Source organism: Alligator sinensis, unplaced genomic scaffold (genome assembly GCF_000455745.1).
Source record: "Alligator sinensis unplaced genomic scaffold, ASM45574v1 scaffold111_1, whole genome shotgun sequence".
NCBI lineage: Eukaryota > Metazoa > Chordata > Crocodylia > Alligatoridae > Alligator > Alligator sinensis.
The window spans coordinates 1,138,819-1,157,806 of NW_005841875.1; the positions used below are offsets into that span (position 1 = coordinate 1,138,819).

The 18,988-nt window shown below is 39.4% G+C and overlaps 1 protein-coding gene across 4 annotated transcripts in view; it reads right to left on the reverse strand.

Moving 5' to 3' along the window:
- Positions 1-3,478: 3,478 nt before the first annotated feature.
- Positions 3,479-18,988, reverse strand: part of SMAD5 (SMAD family member 5) — a 35,020-nt gene continuing 19,510 nt past the window's right edge. For 3 of the 4 annotated variants that reach the window (XM_006017186.3, XM_025196026.1, XM_025196027.1), the window contains 6 exons: positions 15,819-16,390; positions 14,300-14,551; positions 11,753-11,872; positions 10,726-10,947; positions 7,819-8,075; positions 3,479-7,011 (listed from right to left, as the gene is read on the reverse strand). In XM_006017186.3, the coding sequence (XP_006017248.1) occupies positions 6,868-7,011; positions 7,819-8,075; positions 10,726-10,947; positions 11,753-11,872; positions 14,300-14,551; positions 15,819-16,221 (1,398 nt within the window). In that variant the 5' untranslated portion in view covers positions 16,222-16,390 and the 3' untranslated portion in view covers positions 3,479-6,867. Of the gene's footprint in view, positions 7,012-7,818; positions 8,076-10,725; positions 10,948-11,752; positions 11,873-14,299; positions 14,552-15,818; positions 16,391-17,082; positions 17,102-18,988 lie in introns of those variants that run through there. The other variant, XM_025196028.1, reaches the window with a different exon arrangement.

Consider the following 18,988-nt stretch of genomic DNA (forward strand, 5'->3'; position numbering starts at 1 on the left):
GGGGTCAGATGACCCCAGCCAGATGTCGGTTCAATCTCCTTTTAAACACCTCCAAGGAACGGGACAGCACACCTCCCTTGGAAGCGTATTCCATGTTTTGGCAACCCTCACTGTAAAGATTTTTTCCTGATGTCCAATCTGAATTTGCTCTCCTTCAGTTTGTGGCCATTGTTCCTAGTTACCCCAATGGGCGCCCTGGTAAAGATCGTATCCCCCGTTTCCTGCTGTCCCCCCCCCACCCCCAATGAGTTTGGAGACAGCCACAAGATCACCTCTCAGCCTTCTCTTGCAGAGGCTGACGAGATTCAGGTCCCTCAATTGGTCCTCGTAGGGTTTTTCCTGTAGGCCTTTAACCAGACAGGTGGCCCTCCTCTGAAGCCTTTCCAGGTTATCTACATCCCTCCCGAAGTGCAGTGCCCAAAACTGGATGCAGTACTCCAGCTGCAGCCTGACCAGTGCCGCATAGAGGGGGAGCATCACCTCCCTGGACCTGTTCGTGATGCACCTACTTATGCAAGAAAGGGTGCGGTTAGCTTTACTTATTACCTCATCACATTGGTGACTCATGTTCATTTTGGAGTCGACTACGACTCCGAGATCCCTTTCCGCAGTTGTGCTACTTAGAGTGGTACCTCCCAGGCTGTAGGAGTGTTGATGATTCTTCCTCCCCAGGTCCAACACGACACTCATCCTTGTTGAACTGCATCCTATTCTGTTCCACCCACTTCCCCAGCTGGTCCAAATGTGTCTGAATTTGCTCCCTGCCCTCTAGTTTGTGTACCTCTCCCCATAGTTTGGTGTTATCTGCAAACTTGGACCGGGTGCTTCCTACTCCTTCATCCAACTCACTCATGAAGATATTGAATGGTACCAGTCCCAGGACAGAGCCTTGGGGGACTCCGTTGCCTGCATTCCCCCCCGCGGAAACCAACCCATCCACCACCACTCTCTGGGTGCGTCCCATAAGCTAATTTTCTACCCACCGGACTGTGTAATCATCTACACTGCAACTGTTTACATTGCAACATGTAGATTCAAGTGTAACTTTAAAAGAAGCATGTTTCAGATGTATTCAAATTCTGATTTCCAGGTACCATCATTCATTTCTAGGTAAACTGAGTCATGGTTGGGATGAAAAAAAAAAAAATCACTATTACAAGAAAAAAAGAATAAGTATTCTGAAAGCTGGTTTCCTTTGTTCAATAAGGATGCTAGTCCCTTCCCTCATAGTATTAACAAAAAAGAGCTCCCAGTGACCATACAAGATCTTTTCAGTCAAACCAGCTCCATCACCAATAAATTAAACCCTGAAATATCTTAAGTCACCAGGGGCGGGAGGGAGGAGGGCACCCCTTGGGAGGGTACATTCTAAGAAAAGCTTCAAGTTTTCCCTTAATTTGACTCTTCCTTATTTTACCATAAATCATTAACTCGTATTAATACTTGTTCTAGTTGCCAAGAAGTGTCAAAGTCAAGCAGGAAAAATAGGAGTTTTTTCCCCCCCCATGCAACATTTGGTCAGACCAGGTTAAACCACAATACAAAGGCAGCTACTCTGATCATAAAAAGAACAAACTGAATTTACATTTTATTGAAATATTTAAAGCGAGTTTCAAAAGGAATATTCTAACAGCCTTTCTTTGCCTGAAGAAGCGGTCAGTCACTAGTTTCAAGTTCTACATGTTTAGACAAGATGCTTACTTGTTTAAAAAGCGGTATGCTAGCCACAAATGTAAAAAAGAAATTAAACTCTAGATAGCAATAAGTGTACAGATACGTTATGAGATTTTATGCATTGCAAACAACTGCTGTCAGTTTGAGGGTATCTATTTTTCAGATTAATACTGGGCGACTTACAAAAAAGATACATGTACATAATGTTATTGTAATTTATCTTAATATCCGTTTCAACTCGTCTCAGAACCCAGCTGACAAAAGTATGTAATACATTAGGTTACCAAAATAAAATAAAATCTCTCTTTTTAAAAGCCCCAATGACCACCACAATGTTTCCAGGCAAATTATGCAAGAAATAAAATTTCTATTTCACACATCCGTAAAGAATGATAGCATAAGGCATCAGTAGCGACAGTTACAAGCATAGAGTTCAAGTCATTGTACTTTTGTAGAACACAAAACTACACTTTGGAAAAGGCCTGTACAGACATTTAAATGCATTTAAATTGAGGCACATACTGAATTAGAGATGCAGCAAACTAGGGGGGGGAAAAAAATCATACCGAAAGGAGATTTTTCACGTTTATTGAAATATGAGCAGCAGTATGCAAAATATCCTTAAAAAACATAACCTAGCAAAACCTAATCATTTTAGAGTTAAACAAAATAAAAAGATGCTTAGAGTTAAATGAAAAGAAAACAACTCATTGCTAGAACCGTTTTCTACAATGTAAACAGAAGCAACAAGGTTAGGCTTGCAATGCACGCAGAAGCAGGTTTATGGAGCAGCACAATAAAGTACAATTACGTCATCTGATGGCTTGGTTTATCCATTTGACTTCAGAATAGGTTTCCTTCCTAAAAAGAGACTTCAAGACTATAAGAAAAGTTAGGTTGACCCTTCCTGCGAGGCAAAATGTTCTTAATGTTTTATTTATTAAGGACTGCTACTACCAACAGTTTGGGGAACTAAAACATTAGCTTTTATTTTTCAAGATATGTCAAGAGAGGGGGAAAAAATCTTGATACATTATAAAAGCTCTTCTTCCTCTGTCTTAAGAGTATAAGAATATCTGCTTGACAAGTAAAGAATTTTATATGATAACACTGAAAAAATTCCATAGCTTCCAGCAAAAAAAATAAAAAAAATCTTAAGAATTCATCATTATTAAAAGAGGAGAGGCCCATACCAATCACATCATGCAGGCTGCTTCATGGTTATTTTGACTAACCGGGCATTTTGCAAGACTAATAAGTCATACTGAAAAGTTACCGTTTGGTCCTAGAGATACCATAACCCAATGTCATCCCTTCATGTACAACTACTTCCACAATACAGTTAAGTTTATTTAGTGCTCATGAAGAATGCAAATTGACAGCCTGCAAGCCTTGAGTCCTCTAACCAGAGTGAAGTGCAAGCTTTCATGCTATGGTCATGCCTAACAGCTCCTTAAACTATCCAAAAAGGAAGGTCAGTATACACCTGTTCTTGGCTCTTTGCTATCAATTAATGCTAGTGGTTGCTATGATCTAGTAATGTGCCCAGAGAATAAGGTTACTTTGGGCATGTGTAGACAAAACGGGGGCCCTAAATTGAAGAGGTGGGTTTTTAAAAACACCACTTCAATTTAGGGCCCTTTAAACCTTTGTGTCTTGCACACACCTGCACACGCTTACCCGCCTCTCCGGCAGCAGGGAGGGGAGGGCGAGCTGCTGGTGGGCAGTGGTCCCTGGGCTGCTGAGGGGGGCTGGTTGTTCCCTCTACAGCAGTGGTGGCCCCCACCCCAGGGGGTACCTGTCTGCAGGCACCTGGCTCAGGCAGTCCCGGAGGGCACTGTGGCCATGGAGGGAAGCACCGGGCCCCCGGACACCTCAGGTAGGCAGGCTCCGCGCGGGGGGGGAGAGATCAGGCTTGCTGCTTTTCTTGTGTGGAGACTGTGTTCCCAGGCCGCTGCTAGGCTGCTTGCAGGGCTTCCTGCAGAGCCCCTGAGCTGCATGGAGCCCAGTGCTTCGCTCCATGGCTGTAGGGGTAGCAAACCAAAACCTCCTCAGAGGAGTTATAGTTTGCTGCGCCCCAAGTCATTTAAGGCACATTACACCACTGAATTTGCTACAGTGGCTGGAATTAAACGTGCAATGCGCCGCCAAGACATGCAAACACCGACACCATTGAAGTGGTGCAAAAGCGTTTAGCACACTTTGAAGTGTCGTGCACACATGCCTCTCATTTCATCTACACATGGCCTCTGCTTCCAAAATGTTTTCATTCAGTGTGACCTGGGCTATACTTAATGAGGCATCATCATCCATTGTAGACAAACTGGTCAGGCCAATAACTCCATCCATCATTAGAAGCAAATCTTAATTAAGAAGCAATTACATTCACAAATACACTGTAAAAACTGAGGTTGCTGCTCCTATCGTGGAATTTAAACATCTTTAGTGTCAAAGCAGTTCTCCATCTGCCCCTCTGTGCACAGAGTCCTGAACTGCTACACCAACGGCACAGCTCAGGCCATATAGGATTTAGGAAAAGCTATGATAAGCAGAACATAAGTTACAAAACTATGCATTTAAAAGGCCTCAGAGTCCTAGTCTTTCTGTTAATAAACACTTAAAAAAAATAAAAAGAAAGAAAAAAGCGCACCAGAGCAATATTTAGTGAGCCTGCCCCTCCATGTTTGTCCTGAAGAAGCAGTTACCAGGAAACCCAGGCTGCTGTTGGCATTACAGGTCAAGTAAATAAATGCAGGTAGGCAACCACTAGCCAAGCTATTTTAGTGCTAAACAGCATCCAGAGTTGACTAGATACACATGGCAGCACTGCTGTAATTACAGTACCATGTGCAGCCAACTTAACCTCAAAATTAGCACTAGGAATTAACTCCAACATGCCTGCCCAAGTAAACCCCCATTCCCAGCTAGTATTCAGCCTTGGATGGAGAAAAATTTTATACCTGCAACCGATATTTTACTTTTTTAATGCCACATTTCATGGCATTAATAAAAGCATGAGTTCATCAAGATGCTGTAGTGCTGATATTGACAAAGTGACAAAGAATGGGCATAGCTGAGTCTGTAGCTCATTCGATACAACCATCAACGGGCTATCATTCAAAGAAATAAGCAACAGACTGACTGGTAAATGGCAAAGCATTGTTACTTCTTGTCCTGAAGGGTTGGTGTTTTTTCAGGGGGGAGCCGGGGGTGTTGTTTAAAATGGTGGAGGAAAAATTATTTTAAAATAAAATCAAGCAAAAAACAGTAAATGTCTGTACAAGATAGCATTAAAGCTCTATGAAAGTATCAATCTGTCTTTATTCCTTTAAGGCATTTCAAAAGAAACATGTTTTCTTGATATGTAAACAGCTTTGTTCCTTTAAGGTGATTCTTTACCAATGTACCATGTGGTGAAGGGATCACCACATTTCAGCAAAAGCTCTATCACCAATAAAGAATACAAGAATAACTCAGGTAAGCACACAACACACCCAAGGACTGCAGCAACTAGCTACAAGGCATCTTTTAAGTACTTGAGCTTTAGAGTTTTTTACCAATTCCCAAACGCTTTACCTTTGCTTGCATAAGTCAGAGTTATTATATGCATTAACAGGCCCTGATTGCATATTAAGGGGGAAAAAAAACCAAACCTTGGGAATTAGAATCAGGCTATAACTGAGTTCAGTCAAAAGGCTCCGCTCTACATTTCTTTTAGCTCAGTTCCTCACTGAAATGGTTCTTCCAGATAGTCTTGCCCTTTAAATGATTGTATTCAGTGTTTGCATTCATAGTCTGGGTGTTGCCCTCTCCCTACAAGACAGATTCAGCACAGGCAGCAGCTGTCCAACCCTTCTCACAGCACCCTGCCAGTGCGCCTCCACCGTCCCTCTGAGGGGTTTCCTATGTGGAGGAAGGAACAATATAGCCTCTATGTCCATTCAATCCTTTGTTTCTCTGCTAAGACTGCAAATACAGTGGTAAACTATATATGCCAGGGGACAGATGCTCATAAAAAATTGGACTAAGACCACTTATCATAAAGGCCACTAGTAGCAATGATTTTTGCTCATTAACAAACAGGTTTGTATTTGTGTGGGTGACTTACAAATGAAAGGGCTTAAATTCAATTACTTAGTTTTAAGCCATTCAGTCTTTGACTAGCATGAGCAGAAGAGACCAAATTTGTGCAAAGTGAATTAAATACAGCTTAATCATTAATACTGTAATAAGTGTTGAGAGACTAGGACTTTAACACACACCAGTTCTACACAGGTCAAAAGCAACTAGGAAGAATAAAAACCCAAAAAACACTTAAATCTTTCCAAGAAAAGTACTGCCTTTACAAAAAGTAGTGTTTATGCTAAAATACACAGGGGTATCTACAAAAAAGCTAGACCTTGGCAACAACATCCAAATGGTACGGGCATAAATCAAAGGAAAGAAAAAAAGAATTAGTAAGTCCAGAGAAGTGTAGGAAGTTTACCTTTCATCAATTACTATTTAAACGGTGGTTAAAAGCAATATTAAAAAAGTGATGAGGAATGAAGCTAATGCTTGCTCCTTTGCAATTAATATACAGTGTGTTTATGACGGCACTTTTTCAATAGATTATGCAAGTGTTTTACATCATTCTGTATCTGTAAAAAAAGTATAATTTCAACATGTGTACACTTAAATCACATTGTTCAAACTGAAGCAAAATTAGCTATAATAAAGGCTAATTTTGTTTATGAATTGTCATCGAAAACTGTTATGCAGCTTTACTAAAAATACTGCTTGCAAGCTGGAGCTGCACAAGTTCAGCAGTTTATTAATATATATATTTTTTAAAATCTATGATATGTATTTACTCCCTATAGTCAGTCTTCAAAATTCTTGTCCCTACTTGACAAAGAAAAAGTTCCAGTTAAGACAAATACCTGTTTAAGTCTTATATGAAAGAAAGGAAAAAACGTTCTAAAATTTTCAATAGACTTTTTTTTCTTAGGTCTCAATTGTCACTTGAGTATCACAAGAACAAATTGAAATGTAAAACTGATCATCGATACACAATGGAATTGGTCACACCAGGGTAAGAAGTTTAACCATAATATCTGTTCTCCATGTAGCTCACAGTATCCACATTGGAAGTTTCTCTAGAATTAGAATAAGTTCGCTAAAAAGATTTAACTTGAAGAGAATACTTCGGCACTATGAAACAGAGGAGATGGGATTAAGAGGCGAGCCCATTTGTGTCAGTACTTTATCCAGCCACTGCAGGGGCCCATGAAGATGAATTTCTATCCAACATGGGGTGCTTGTGACATCTTGCCGGTGATATTCTGCTCCCCAACCCTATAAAAAAAAAATTTAAAACATTTGTAATTATGAAAATATACCAGTAATCTGTACAAAGAAATGCTGCGAGGCATCTGATTATTAGATTACAAATAAGGTGGGGGGACAAAGAGAGTGGGAAGATGAGAAGGATAAATTTGAGCTTTGGGCACTAGATATAAGACTTCTGGCTTCTGGTCTTCACTCTACCACAGGCTCCTTAGCCAAAGATAATTTTTTTGTTTGTTTTGCATGCATATCTCCTCTCATCTTGTTTGTCTAGTAAAATTAGATTTTAAACTCTTTGGGACACCGAATGCTTCATACCGTGCAGAAAATCCAACACAGCGAGGTCCAGTCTCAGTCTTAACCCTTACTATGCCAATAAGGGTTAACACCAATTTGTATACTATGGACAAACTGCAAGATGACAGATCCTACAATTCCATATGTACGGGATTTGATCCAGGAATTAATCCAGGGAAGTCTTATCATCTGTGTTTGGTGTAGTGTCCCTTCTTACCTTAGAAACCTAGAAATTCACTGCAGAGGCCCAGCAGTAAATTAGAGTGGGGAAATTAAAGTAATGCATTCATTTCAGGTACCAGAATGATAAATTCTTTCTTACTATATCTAACACTTATTAAGGTTTTAAAATAAATCCTTGGTGGTACAAGAACACCCCTCATGCTCCACAGTACAATGGGAAAGACTGTACACAAACTAGCTGAAAGAGGAGTCATCTCAACAAGCAATAAAACCCCAAGTACTAATGAGTACTCAGGAAAATTTTAAATGCCCAAGATAAAAAGACAATGTGTTTACCTTTACAAAACTCATTCGAATGGTGCACATTTTGGTGAGCTCATAAACTGCTTCGAATCCATGATTGACAGACTGAGCTAAAAGCTGAGCAAACTCCTGATTGTTAAAAATTTTTAGGCTGCAGCCACTGGGAATCTTGCACACAGTGGTAGGATGAAAGCCATGATGATAATTGCAGTTCCTGCTCTGTACAAATATGCTGCTGTCACTTAAGCACTCGGCATAGACTTCCCCACCAACATAGTAAAGATGAACGCCTTAAAAATAAAGTTAGAAAAAAATGGTTCAAGCTAATTGCAGAAGTGCAGTTGTTATTATGGGTCCCTTGAGCTTTGAGTTCAATTTAGTCAGACTTCCATTTGAAGAGCTTTCTAGAAAGGATATATTTTTCAGAGACTCTGAAGCACACGCTGTTTAACAAACACTCATTTTATATCAGCCACTAGATGTCCTTCTTTCATCAATTATAGAACAGACTGAATAGCTTAACTTCACAGGGGAAAGTGAGCAGTCCTCCTCAGCCAGTTCCACTGAGAACATTTTGTGGCTTATAAAAGCCTGCAGTTTTGTAAAATTGGTAACTTCTGCTCATGAGAAGCCAGGGCTAGAATAATAATGTTTCTGGTCAGAATGGAGGAATACTGAGAGCTGCATGAGAAAGTATATTCACAGTCTGCTCAGCCTTTCATCTTATTTTACCAATCGGCACAAAAGATGCAACCCACATCAGACTGGGCCTAACATTTAAATATACTCAAATTTAAGATCAATGGGAAAAATACATCTAATTTTTCTTTTTCTTTAATTCAGCTGTAAAATTCTCATGCAAATTTACTCCTTGACTTGAAACTCAAATACTGTAATGTTATGCTAATGTGTCACTACTTGAAAGACAAGAATTAAAAACTCATCCAACAAAGGCAAAGCTATTTAAAATGCTCATTGTCCAAACGTGGGTCTTTGTTCCTACTTCAGCAAAGATTCTCCCAACTATTCCTCCCAATAACACTGACAGGGCTGATATGTCCGAGTTTCATTTAAGGTAGAGAATCCACTAAGAAACATGGTTTCTGCCGGAGGGGATTTAACCATTTGACAAAACTGAGGGATCTTTCAGAACGTAAGAAACGTTAGTGCAGGGGTTCTTAACCCCCAGGCCACGGCCCAGTACCAGGCTGCAAAGTGTTGGCTGCCTGACTGGAAGCGACTGCGGACCAGCAGACCGCAGACCGGAAGCGACCGGCATGCTGTGGATCGGTGCCCAACCCCATAAAAAAAAGGGTTGGCTGCTGGTCCGCAGCATGCTGGTCCTCAGCATAAAAAGGTTGGGAACCCCTGTGTTAGTGAACCTCATCAAGTTTAATGGTAGCCAGCAGTGGGATGTCATTTAGGAAAAGGAATCTGGAGGCAGACTGCCTTGCCATCTGATCAACTCCAAGGGACTAAACCATTAGATTTGGGACTAGTTTGGAAACAGATTTCTGCCAATTAATTCCATTCTTCTATTTTACCCCTGCTGGCCTCTTCAAGCCAATGAGCTAGTTCAGGATTTTTGGGAAGTGGAAAAACAAAGATAGATAGGAGGCTGGAAATAAAACCTGCAACAAATTACAAAGAATATTTTAAAATTATTTACTCCTGAAATTCCAAAAGTGACCTCCATTTGAAATACTTATAAGGACATGTGACAAGTCTGGCATTTTTGGAGAGATTGATCTGTAGTGAGCCAAAAAGAAGTGAAACATGTCTGGCAAGTTTCATAAGGGTATAATAGAATTTTTTTTTCCTAGAAAAACTAAGCATTTTATCCAGAAATTGTCCTTTGATTGTTCCCAACTGAAGGAATAAATTACATTTTATTCTACCAATGATCAAGAATTAGAGATTTCAGCCCTACTTTAGGTTAAAACTTGAATGCAAATTTATTTATATTGTATTGTACACCTGGAAAAAATGATAAACTCAGCAAATTTGAGGATTCCAATCACTAAAACTATACATCCAAGCCTGAAGTAGACCAAACCATAAGGGTTATAGTCTTTTTGTTACAGTACTTTGGTTTTCTAAGGCACTCTGCAACTCTTTCAATTTGCCTGATGCCAAGAAAATCTGAAAACTCTTTAGCTGATCCTCAAGTGCCAAGAAACCTTTATAAAGAATAAGGCAGGAGGAAGGAGCGTTCTCTTGTCAAGGCTTAGCTAGCTAATTGCATGAGGACAGGGAAGGAATATGAAAAGGGGTTTAAAAACAACTTGTGTTCTCCTGCAAAACCTGCCAAAACCAAGACCCTCTTCCCCAACATGCAAGTGCATGCATGAGTGCCCACACATCCTACACCCATTAGAGTCACTGAGAGAAAACAAGTCCTTACAGCCTTATTTTAGTACTTCAGAGTTTTCCTTTCATCTCCTAAAGGACACTTAACATACTGTAGACAGTGCTCAAATGCCATATGCAAACTGAGAACAATGCTTTGATATACTGAAAGTGGCAGCAAGAACTTGCTCTAAAAAGGCAGCTGTATACATGCAACTTGATAGGTCCTGTAACAAGATGTCCCACAGGACTTCCCTTTGGTTAATGTGCTGGCACAAAGTCCTGGAGTCAGCCTACTCAAGAGAAAGGGAATTTTTATATTTTCATCATTTTTGTCTAGAGCCGAATACAGAAGTCATTCAGTTTTCCAAATTTATATAAATCAAATCACAAGCTGCTTTAAAAAAAAAAATCAATCAAACTAACTATCTAACTATCTATCATCTGCAAGCATATTGTGGATCTGCTTGGACACCAGGCTCAGTCTCGATTTCTGTATATTGTAAAGTAACCGTTCCAGGGACGTATTTTTAGCCTACTGCTATTAGTCCCTTACTCATAAAGGATGCATGAATTATACTGATGTTTTACCTTTTCCAATGTGTCGCCTAGTGTTCTCAATTGTTGAATTCCGATTAACGTTGGACAGCAAACCTAAGCAGAATCTGTTTCTATTATTAGAAGGATCTGTAAATCCATCTACTAAGATACTGGTAGAAGATGCATGAAAAGCCTCTCCAACACGATTATTTAATTCATAGTACACAATTGAACACCAGTGCCTAGGCTCTTCATAGGCAACAGGTTGAACATCTACAAAACAAAAAAAAAAATCAAAATTCAATCAACTTACATAAACTTATTTCAATATAGAAATTTAACAGGGTCAAATAACCCTTGAACCTCTTACCATAAAAATGCTTCAGCAATTTAACCTCTGCTTCTTGTACTTAAAGGGCAGCATGAAAGGATTAAGAAGCACGCTATCCAGTGTTGAAAGCCAGTCAATTTAAAAAAGTTACAGTGTTCTCATGTACAACTACTTCAGTTTACTCTGCCAATTTTGTTTTATAGTAATTTTAGTATTTAAATTGTTCTCCCCACTCCAGGGTATGTGAAAGACCCACAAAAAGCAAAAAAAGGAAACAGATATTCGAAAAAGTATTGTCAGATACAAAAGGGAGACTTTCTATAGAATTTTATTTACAAGCAGCATTTGGGGTCCAATATCTTGGGTGCTGAGCATTCACAACTCCCAATGACAGAGTAAGCAGGCGAATTCTCAACACTTCATGTGGGGAGGAGGGGGAAAAAAAAAAAAGTCAGTCCTCTAAGGTGTTACATTATATGCATTTTAAATAAAATGGGTCTTGTGGTTCTTTACTACTTAGCTGGTTTAAAAAGCAAAGCCAAACGACACAAGAGTATGAAGTGAACTAGATAAGGTGCGTTTATCTTGTATCCACTTCCTTGGGTAAGCCTGGACTGTCTCCAGTTTGATTTGGAAATTACATCAACTAATACATAACTTATTCAATCATTTAAGTTACCCCTCAGTTTGGCCCTTAGTGTTAAGCCACCAATCAAAACTCATCCATTATCTACCATGTGACCTTACCTCTGCTGGATATATTTGGCATAATTTGAGGAATCATAGTGTTGCTTGTGTCCATAGATTGCGAACTATCCTGCCCCATCTGATCGTCAGGGGGCATATACGCAGGAGGAGGAGTATCAGCTGCAAAGAGGAACCAAAAAGTGAAACCAAATGCTTTATCTAGCTCAGTGTTGTTGGTTGTAGCCGTGTTGGTCTAAGGTCGTAAGCAGACAAGGTTCTTTGGGTAAATCCAATATCTTTTATTAGACTAGTTAAATAGTTGGAAAAATTGTTCTTTGCAAGTTTGCAGGCACAAAACACCCGTTGTCAGGCATTGGAGAGTCTGCTGTTGGTCTGGATGCTCTCCTGGGTAGATCAGAAGCCAATATGCAAAAGTGCAGGTCTGTGAAAATGCAAATGCATAGTGGACAATCGGGGGGGAAACGAAGGAGTGAGAGGGGGGGGGGGGGGGGGGGAATCCTCAAAGGGAATTTACAAAATACCTTTTGTAAGTGAGCCTATGAACTTCACTTCATAGATCTACTAGATAGATTAAATATATATACATGGATTAAATATAGACATTGGATTTATGGCATATTAAAACCTGCCTGCTGTCCGAGAACCCCAGGTAACATCTCTATAGTTTACTAGCTGCATTCTTTCAACAGGTGAACATCCCCCCTTTCCCTGCCCCACCTATTGTATGCCATGCATTTGCATTTTCACAACCTGCATTTTTGCATATTGACTTCTAATCTACCCAGGAGAGCACCCAAACCAACAGCAGACTCTCGAATGCCTGATGAAGGGCGTTTGTGCCTGAAAGCTTGCAAAGAACAATTTTTCCAACTATTTAGTTGGTCTAATAAAAGATATCACATTAACCCAAAGAATCTTATCTAGCTCACTTATCATTCAAAGAGAGGCAAGAAGCATTTCTAAGCAAGGGATGATGCTAAGTTTTCACCCTTATCTGCAAAGCAACCTGAAACCGGCCAAGGCTACTAGAGGCACCCCATGTCTTTGCAATTATCTCCATTGATAGGCTTATTCTTGATTATGTGACTGGGATACAAGGACAGGACTTACGAAAAAATGGAAGGCTGTTTTTATTGGCTGTTTCATAGTTACAGAACTCACTTCTATAGGAGATCAATATGATTACATTTATTTTCTCTTTTAGAGCAAGCCGATTTAAACAAAGCCTTAGCCTTAGAAATGAAGAAAAATGAATAAGCAATGGTAGAGAAGAGAAGGGAAGACTTTGAGTTTTTAAACTTTTGGTATATGAGAGAGAGAGACAGGGAAACGCACACACAACAGCAGAAAGCATGAATATAAAACTCTCTCACTTCCTGGGAAGAATGGAGAATTACGCTGGAGGATCAGATTCTCTGCTGGCTAAGAGACTTGGCTAAGTGAACTATATACACCAGCCTCTCCTTGCATTCCTTCATTCCTCAAAAGCTGTGTATCAATAATGTCAATAATTCCTTGCAACCCCCATCTCATCTCATGGGGTCCGCGTGTGACCCCAAACCTTACATTATTTGTAATTCAGCCTACTGCTACTGAAAGTGTTGCCATTTTTAAGTGCACCAGGAAGATGGGTAGAGCCAAGATGCACATAATGGAATGCAGACCAATTTAATGGCTGCCATCAATGAGGTCTATAGGCAATTACATAGGTGGATTCAGGTACTGTGTCTACTAACTAGATACTGTGTCAAAGGATCCGTGCAGGATTTTTCTTCTTTTTGTGTTTTTCAATATCCACCAAAAATCAAAAAGGTTCATCCTTCCTGGTAGCTGGGATATTCCCTGAAATTTTGCAAATGACTGGAGGCAGTGTAGAATAAGGTTTTGCATGACAAAGACATCATCAGGTTTAAGTACAAGGCCTCATCTTGGCCAAATGCACTACACACTCTTAATTTTGCTAAGTGCTTATTTACTAGAGATGACTATATGCATAAGCTTGGAGAGATTAAAGAATTTATCTACTTAAATACCCTTTGGTGCACCCCAGCATTCTGGCATTTGTGGTATTATAAAAGCCTACAACTCCATGCTGTCAAATGAAGCGTAACAAAAGCTATATCTTCCAGGGTAACAGATTTTGTTAATATCAACTTTATTTTAAGGCTATTTACTTTATCCTATGGATTTTTTTTTATGGGGAAAGCAGGGTTTACTATTAAAGACATTTCTTTCATCTTGCTTTACAATGCTTATTTAAAAGTACTGGAGATAAATTCAGAAGCCGCATTTCTTGACGTTTGTAAGTATCAAGTAACATGTGGAAAATAAAAACTTAGATATAACCTACATGATCTCTTTCTGAGCAATATAAAAGTAAGGAAATGGAATAAAACTAAATGCAAATATTGATAATGAATGAATGATAAGTAAATACAAGAATCGGCCAATATTCAGCCAACATGAACTGACAATACCAGAAACAAAAACAAAAACAAAAAAAAGAAATTGCAAGAGCTTTTAGCACAATGATATCAAAGCAAGCTTTTTATTTCTGAGTGAAGTTCACACACAGACTGTTCTCACCTGGTAGCTGAAATGGACTTGAAGGTCCAGAACTGGCCGGGGAACTTGGGTAAGTGCTGCTGGCTGGAGAAGGTGGATAGGGGCTGTTCGGTGAAATGGAAAATGGAGTGCTGTTGGGCTGCTGGAAAGAATCTGGAAACGTAGCGTTGTGTGGCATATGCGGTTCATTGTGGCTTAGGTTCCTGAACTGAACTAGTAGGCTGTGCTGTGGGTTGAATTCACTATGTCTAGGCACTAACACTGGAGGTAGAACTAAAGAAGAAGAAAGGAAAAAAAAAAAAAAAGGAAAAACACACACAAAAAGAAACACTCAACTAGAATGAAAAACAAAATAATGCACTATACATTATTCAAGAAGATTCTCTCCCCACTAGTTAAGGAGAAAGAAAAAAGAAATCAAACAATTAAAGTTCTTTTCCCAATCATTTTAAATGTGCCCAATCAGCAGTGAAAGAGAACTTTTTACTTTGGCAAGAACAGAACTGTTTCTATGCGTCACATCACCTGAAAATGATCATTTAATACTAGTGCAGGGAGTCTTTTGTACAAAGCATACATACCAAGTGTGCTAAAGTAATAATAATTTTAAAGGATTTATGTTTTCTCAGTATATGTGATTAAGTGCAAAAAACCTACACTATTACATCACAGACTCTAAACTTAAGGAAGGAAATTCAATAATCAATGTTCTTATGACACGAGTATTATATTTGGGAGTGTAACAGGCTGTCAAACATGTGTCTTCCTACACATACCACAGCTATGTTACTGTGGCTACAAGAACCTCAACTGTTGAGCTCACCAATTATAAGTTTCCCATTTGAAAGATTTTCTAAGTCCTTTCATATCCACTAGAGTGAAAATCTGCTGTTACTGCAAAACTTACTTCACAAAGACAGAAGACCCTTTTCTCTTTCACTCCCAACTGTAAGAACTCTATTACCCCCAGCTTTTCTCACAGCCACATTCCCAAACAATTCCCCCTGCACCCTTGCGAATGCTGTATTAGGAAGTATCTTCTTGGTCCTGTTCTACCCACTCCCCTCCCAACAATGAAATTCTTCTCTCTTCCTCCCATGTCATCTCTACTGTGAGTTACAAAATTCCCCATCACTTAAAAAAAAAAAAAAAAGACATCACTGGCTTACTGATAAGAATAAAGATTTATAGATCAGTTTCCCAAATAATGCAAGAACTTCAGATGACTGGTTTGTATTCAGACAAATTGTGATCACTGAAATCAATGGAAATTTTACTACTAAGTCTAAGGGAACAGAACTAAGCAATACCTTTAAAAATAAAAAGGATCCAGATTTAACACAGAAAATACCCTTGTATAGACAGGACCATTAGGCAGTAAAATGCTAGTAAGATTTTATCAAGAAGTCCGTATCTATTCTAGCCAGAATTTTACACACTTCTCTCCCTACACTGACACACCAAACATTTTATTTGTGAAACCTGGATTGAGAGTCAGTTTCTTCAAATGAACCACACAGACCACCATCCTGAAACATACCTGGGCTTTCCACCCTCTTGTAGTGGTATGGATTAATACAAACTTCCTTTTGCTTCGATCCAAAAGGAAATTCACAAATATCCAACGGTTTCAGCTCGTGGTGACTCTGCAAGTCAGGCCAACGCCAAACACGACAGTAAATAACGTGGGGTAAGCCTTTCCTGTGAGAGACTTGAAGTCGCCCATCTAGAGAACGGGGAATGGTAACACACTTGCTGGGCTGTCCAGGACTGCTCAAGGCTTTCTCCAATTCCTCCATAGCACCTTTTTTCTTTTTTAACTTTTTTACCAAGGCATCAACAGCTTTTTCAGCCCATTTTTCCTCTTCATCTCCTTGTTTCCAGCCCAACAGACGCTTTACAGCTGGGCTAGTAAAAGAGAACAAACTGGCCATTGACGTCATTTGACACAAGTCTTCAAGGAACTTCTACACAAATAAACTTCAGTGTTTGCAAGAAGCAGTTATTGCAATGAATAAGCTGTATTGTTTCTTGGAAGACAGCAACTGATTGAGCAGATGTCACTTGGCAATTAACGTCTTTCTATCAGAGGATGAATCTTCTGAATTAATCCTATTAAAAACAAAAATGTAGTTAGTTTCTAAATTTTTTTTTCGGGGGGGGGGGAAGAGGAGGAAGGGAAGAGAGGCAGAAATGAAAAGCAACTAAGAAAAGTTATTTCTTTCATTTGAATCATGGCTACTGCATCCTTTTTTTGTTTTGATTGCCAAAGTATTACACCGCACCTCTCATACTTCTAACTGAAAGAAAGTGTATGCTTCCTGGAGAAGCTGTCAAGTGTTGCAGGGAGGGAATGACAGTAGTGGCTCCAATAGATACAAGGTTCTGGTGCTCATCCCTCACAACGTGGGATTTTTCTGGCAGAATTTGGTTAAATGAGATTACAGTTAGCACAAAGTAAAGAAAGCATTTTATCTCCATTTCCCACATACAGGCCAGGCAAAGCATACATTTGCATAGAAGCTAAAACATTTACCAAGCAGCTAAGTAACTAACCTACTCAGCACAGGCGGATACAAATTCAGGATAAAGGAGGAGCAGCAAATTCCTGGGGTGGTTTCCTGAGAGAAGCCTATCATGTCACCCCTCCAGATCCTGAAAAAAAAATGCTGGAGCTTCTATCAAGTGGCTGTCTCTGGACCCTGCTCAGATACTCCAGTTCTTGTAGCTAGTAATTATGAAAACCGAACCACCGCTGGAGATAACCAACAAGAAAAACAAAGGATTCAGACATGGTCAGTCACCTCGGCCACTTCATTTTTATGCTGCACCTCCTTGTACCTCTTGCCAGTTTTCTGAGGGTTTGAAATAGTGGCCTTTTCAGTCTTAAGCAATAGTGTTCCTCCCCTTAAAAGATACAAAAAGGTGGAGCAGAACCAGCCCCAGAAATACGACCTGTTGTCTGAGAAAGGGTCTCTCCCTTCTAGCGTGAGCAATATCACACAATACAAGACTGCTACAAAAACGGTTTTCATGTGCTGCCCTGTTTTCTATTACCCACCAGATTCCAGTGTAAAATTGTTTAAAAAAACAGGGAGTAACGATGACAAGAGGAAGTGATGTGCTGTGGCAACAAATTGATAAGAACTCATAAAATCCCTTGTGAATACTACACAAGCAAGCACAGACAATGAGCAGCTGGCAAAAAGCAAGGGCAGAGCTAACAGAAAGGATGTCAATAACAAAAGATGCTTCCTTTCTTGCTACAGAGACTGCCAAACAATATTGTCTCTCAGCGTTTGATAAACTTGGGTGAATCAGAACACCTAACACTCTGGACAGTGAGCGCGCTGAAAAGCATAATGATGATTTAAAAAAAATCCACCAAGGTATTTCAGCACTAAACAAGATAAAAGTATATGATTTCAAAATGCCAATACTCTCATATCACTTCCTCCAATTGTCAGAAGATTTTACTTCTGCCATGCTGCAAAAAGTAATCAGATAACTCAAAAAAGCTGATAAGTGTTAACTCCAGACACAATACTGGGCAATACCTTTAAGAATACTTAAGACATAACCATGGGTACCTTCCTATAGTTTTACACTGAGCCAACAGAAAGAAAAAAAAAAAAGTTCTCTGAGTGCAGTGGCCTGGTTCTTGGTTGTTACACTCCATTACCGCATCAGCAGCAATTCAAGCATTAGCTTAAGCCTAAATTCAAGTCACAATTATGAACATCAGATAAGGGTAAATGACACTCTAGGTTCAGAATACTCACCAACCACAAACATTTAACTTTTTCCTTTAAAATACAAGCATGTTTGCTGCAATCAAGATCAAATGTAAAACACACACACACACAAAATATTATGGGCATCCCCTCTACAAAAGGAAAAAAGTCACTTTGAACAGACTTTTACTACAAATGGCCTTATCCTACAGTATCACTTTGAAAACTATGGTAATTCTCCCAACATAACAAGGAATTTTAAACTGTGGAGGTGGGGGGAATTAATTGCAACTCTCATTAGAAGCATCTTACTTACTCTTAAATGCTCATTACAATACCAAAATGAGAAAATAAATTAAAGAGAGAGGTCTTCTATTACTTCAGTCAGCACTTACTGAATGCAGTACTTCAATACTACCAAGTAGCAATGTAAAGGTTTGGGGGCAACCATTATATACAACTGTCAGAAAGGAAGCTTATCTATGCAAATGCTAAAAGTAGGAAGCATAACAAAACCAAACCCCCAGCAAAAACATCAATGACTTTCTTTTTTATTTGAAGAACATACCTAGCGACTTGCATATTAAGTGTGAAGTTGGTTCACAATGTCTTGGTCTCAGATCATGCATACAGAAAACTTTTCCATGGGTGCATCCTTCAAAATGACAGGAAATACACTAGAACAACTAAATTAGGCAAAAAGATGAAGCTAAGGCTATTCTCTTGCACAAGTGAAAGCTACTCAATCCAAATTAACACACGTTCCAGATCTGCGTACCACTCAGATGCAAGCTCTTGTTTCTAATTTCCATTTTAAAGCTTCCTTATAAATACCAATTCATCCTAGAAAGGTACAGAAGTACTTTCCTTGATTTTGCCCCAAGCACTAAGTCAATGGCAAAGGCAACAAAATCAAGGAAAGTACTTCTACACCTTTCTAGGATGAATCAGTATTTATAAGGAAGCTTGGAAATGG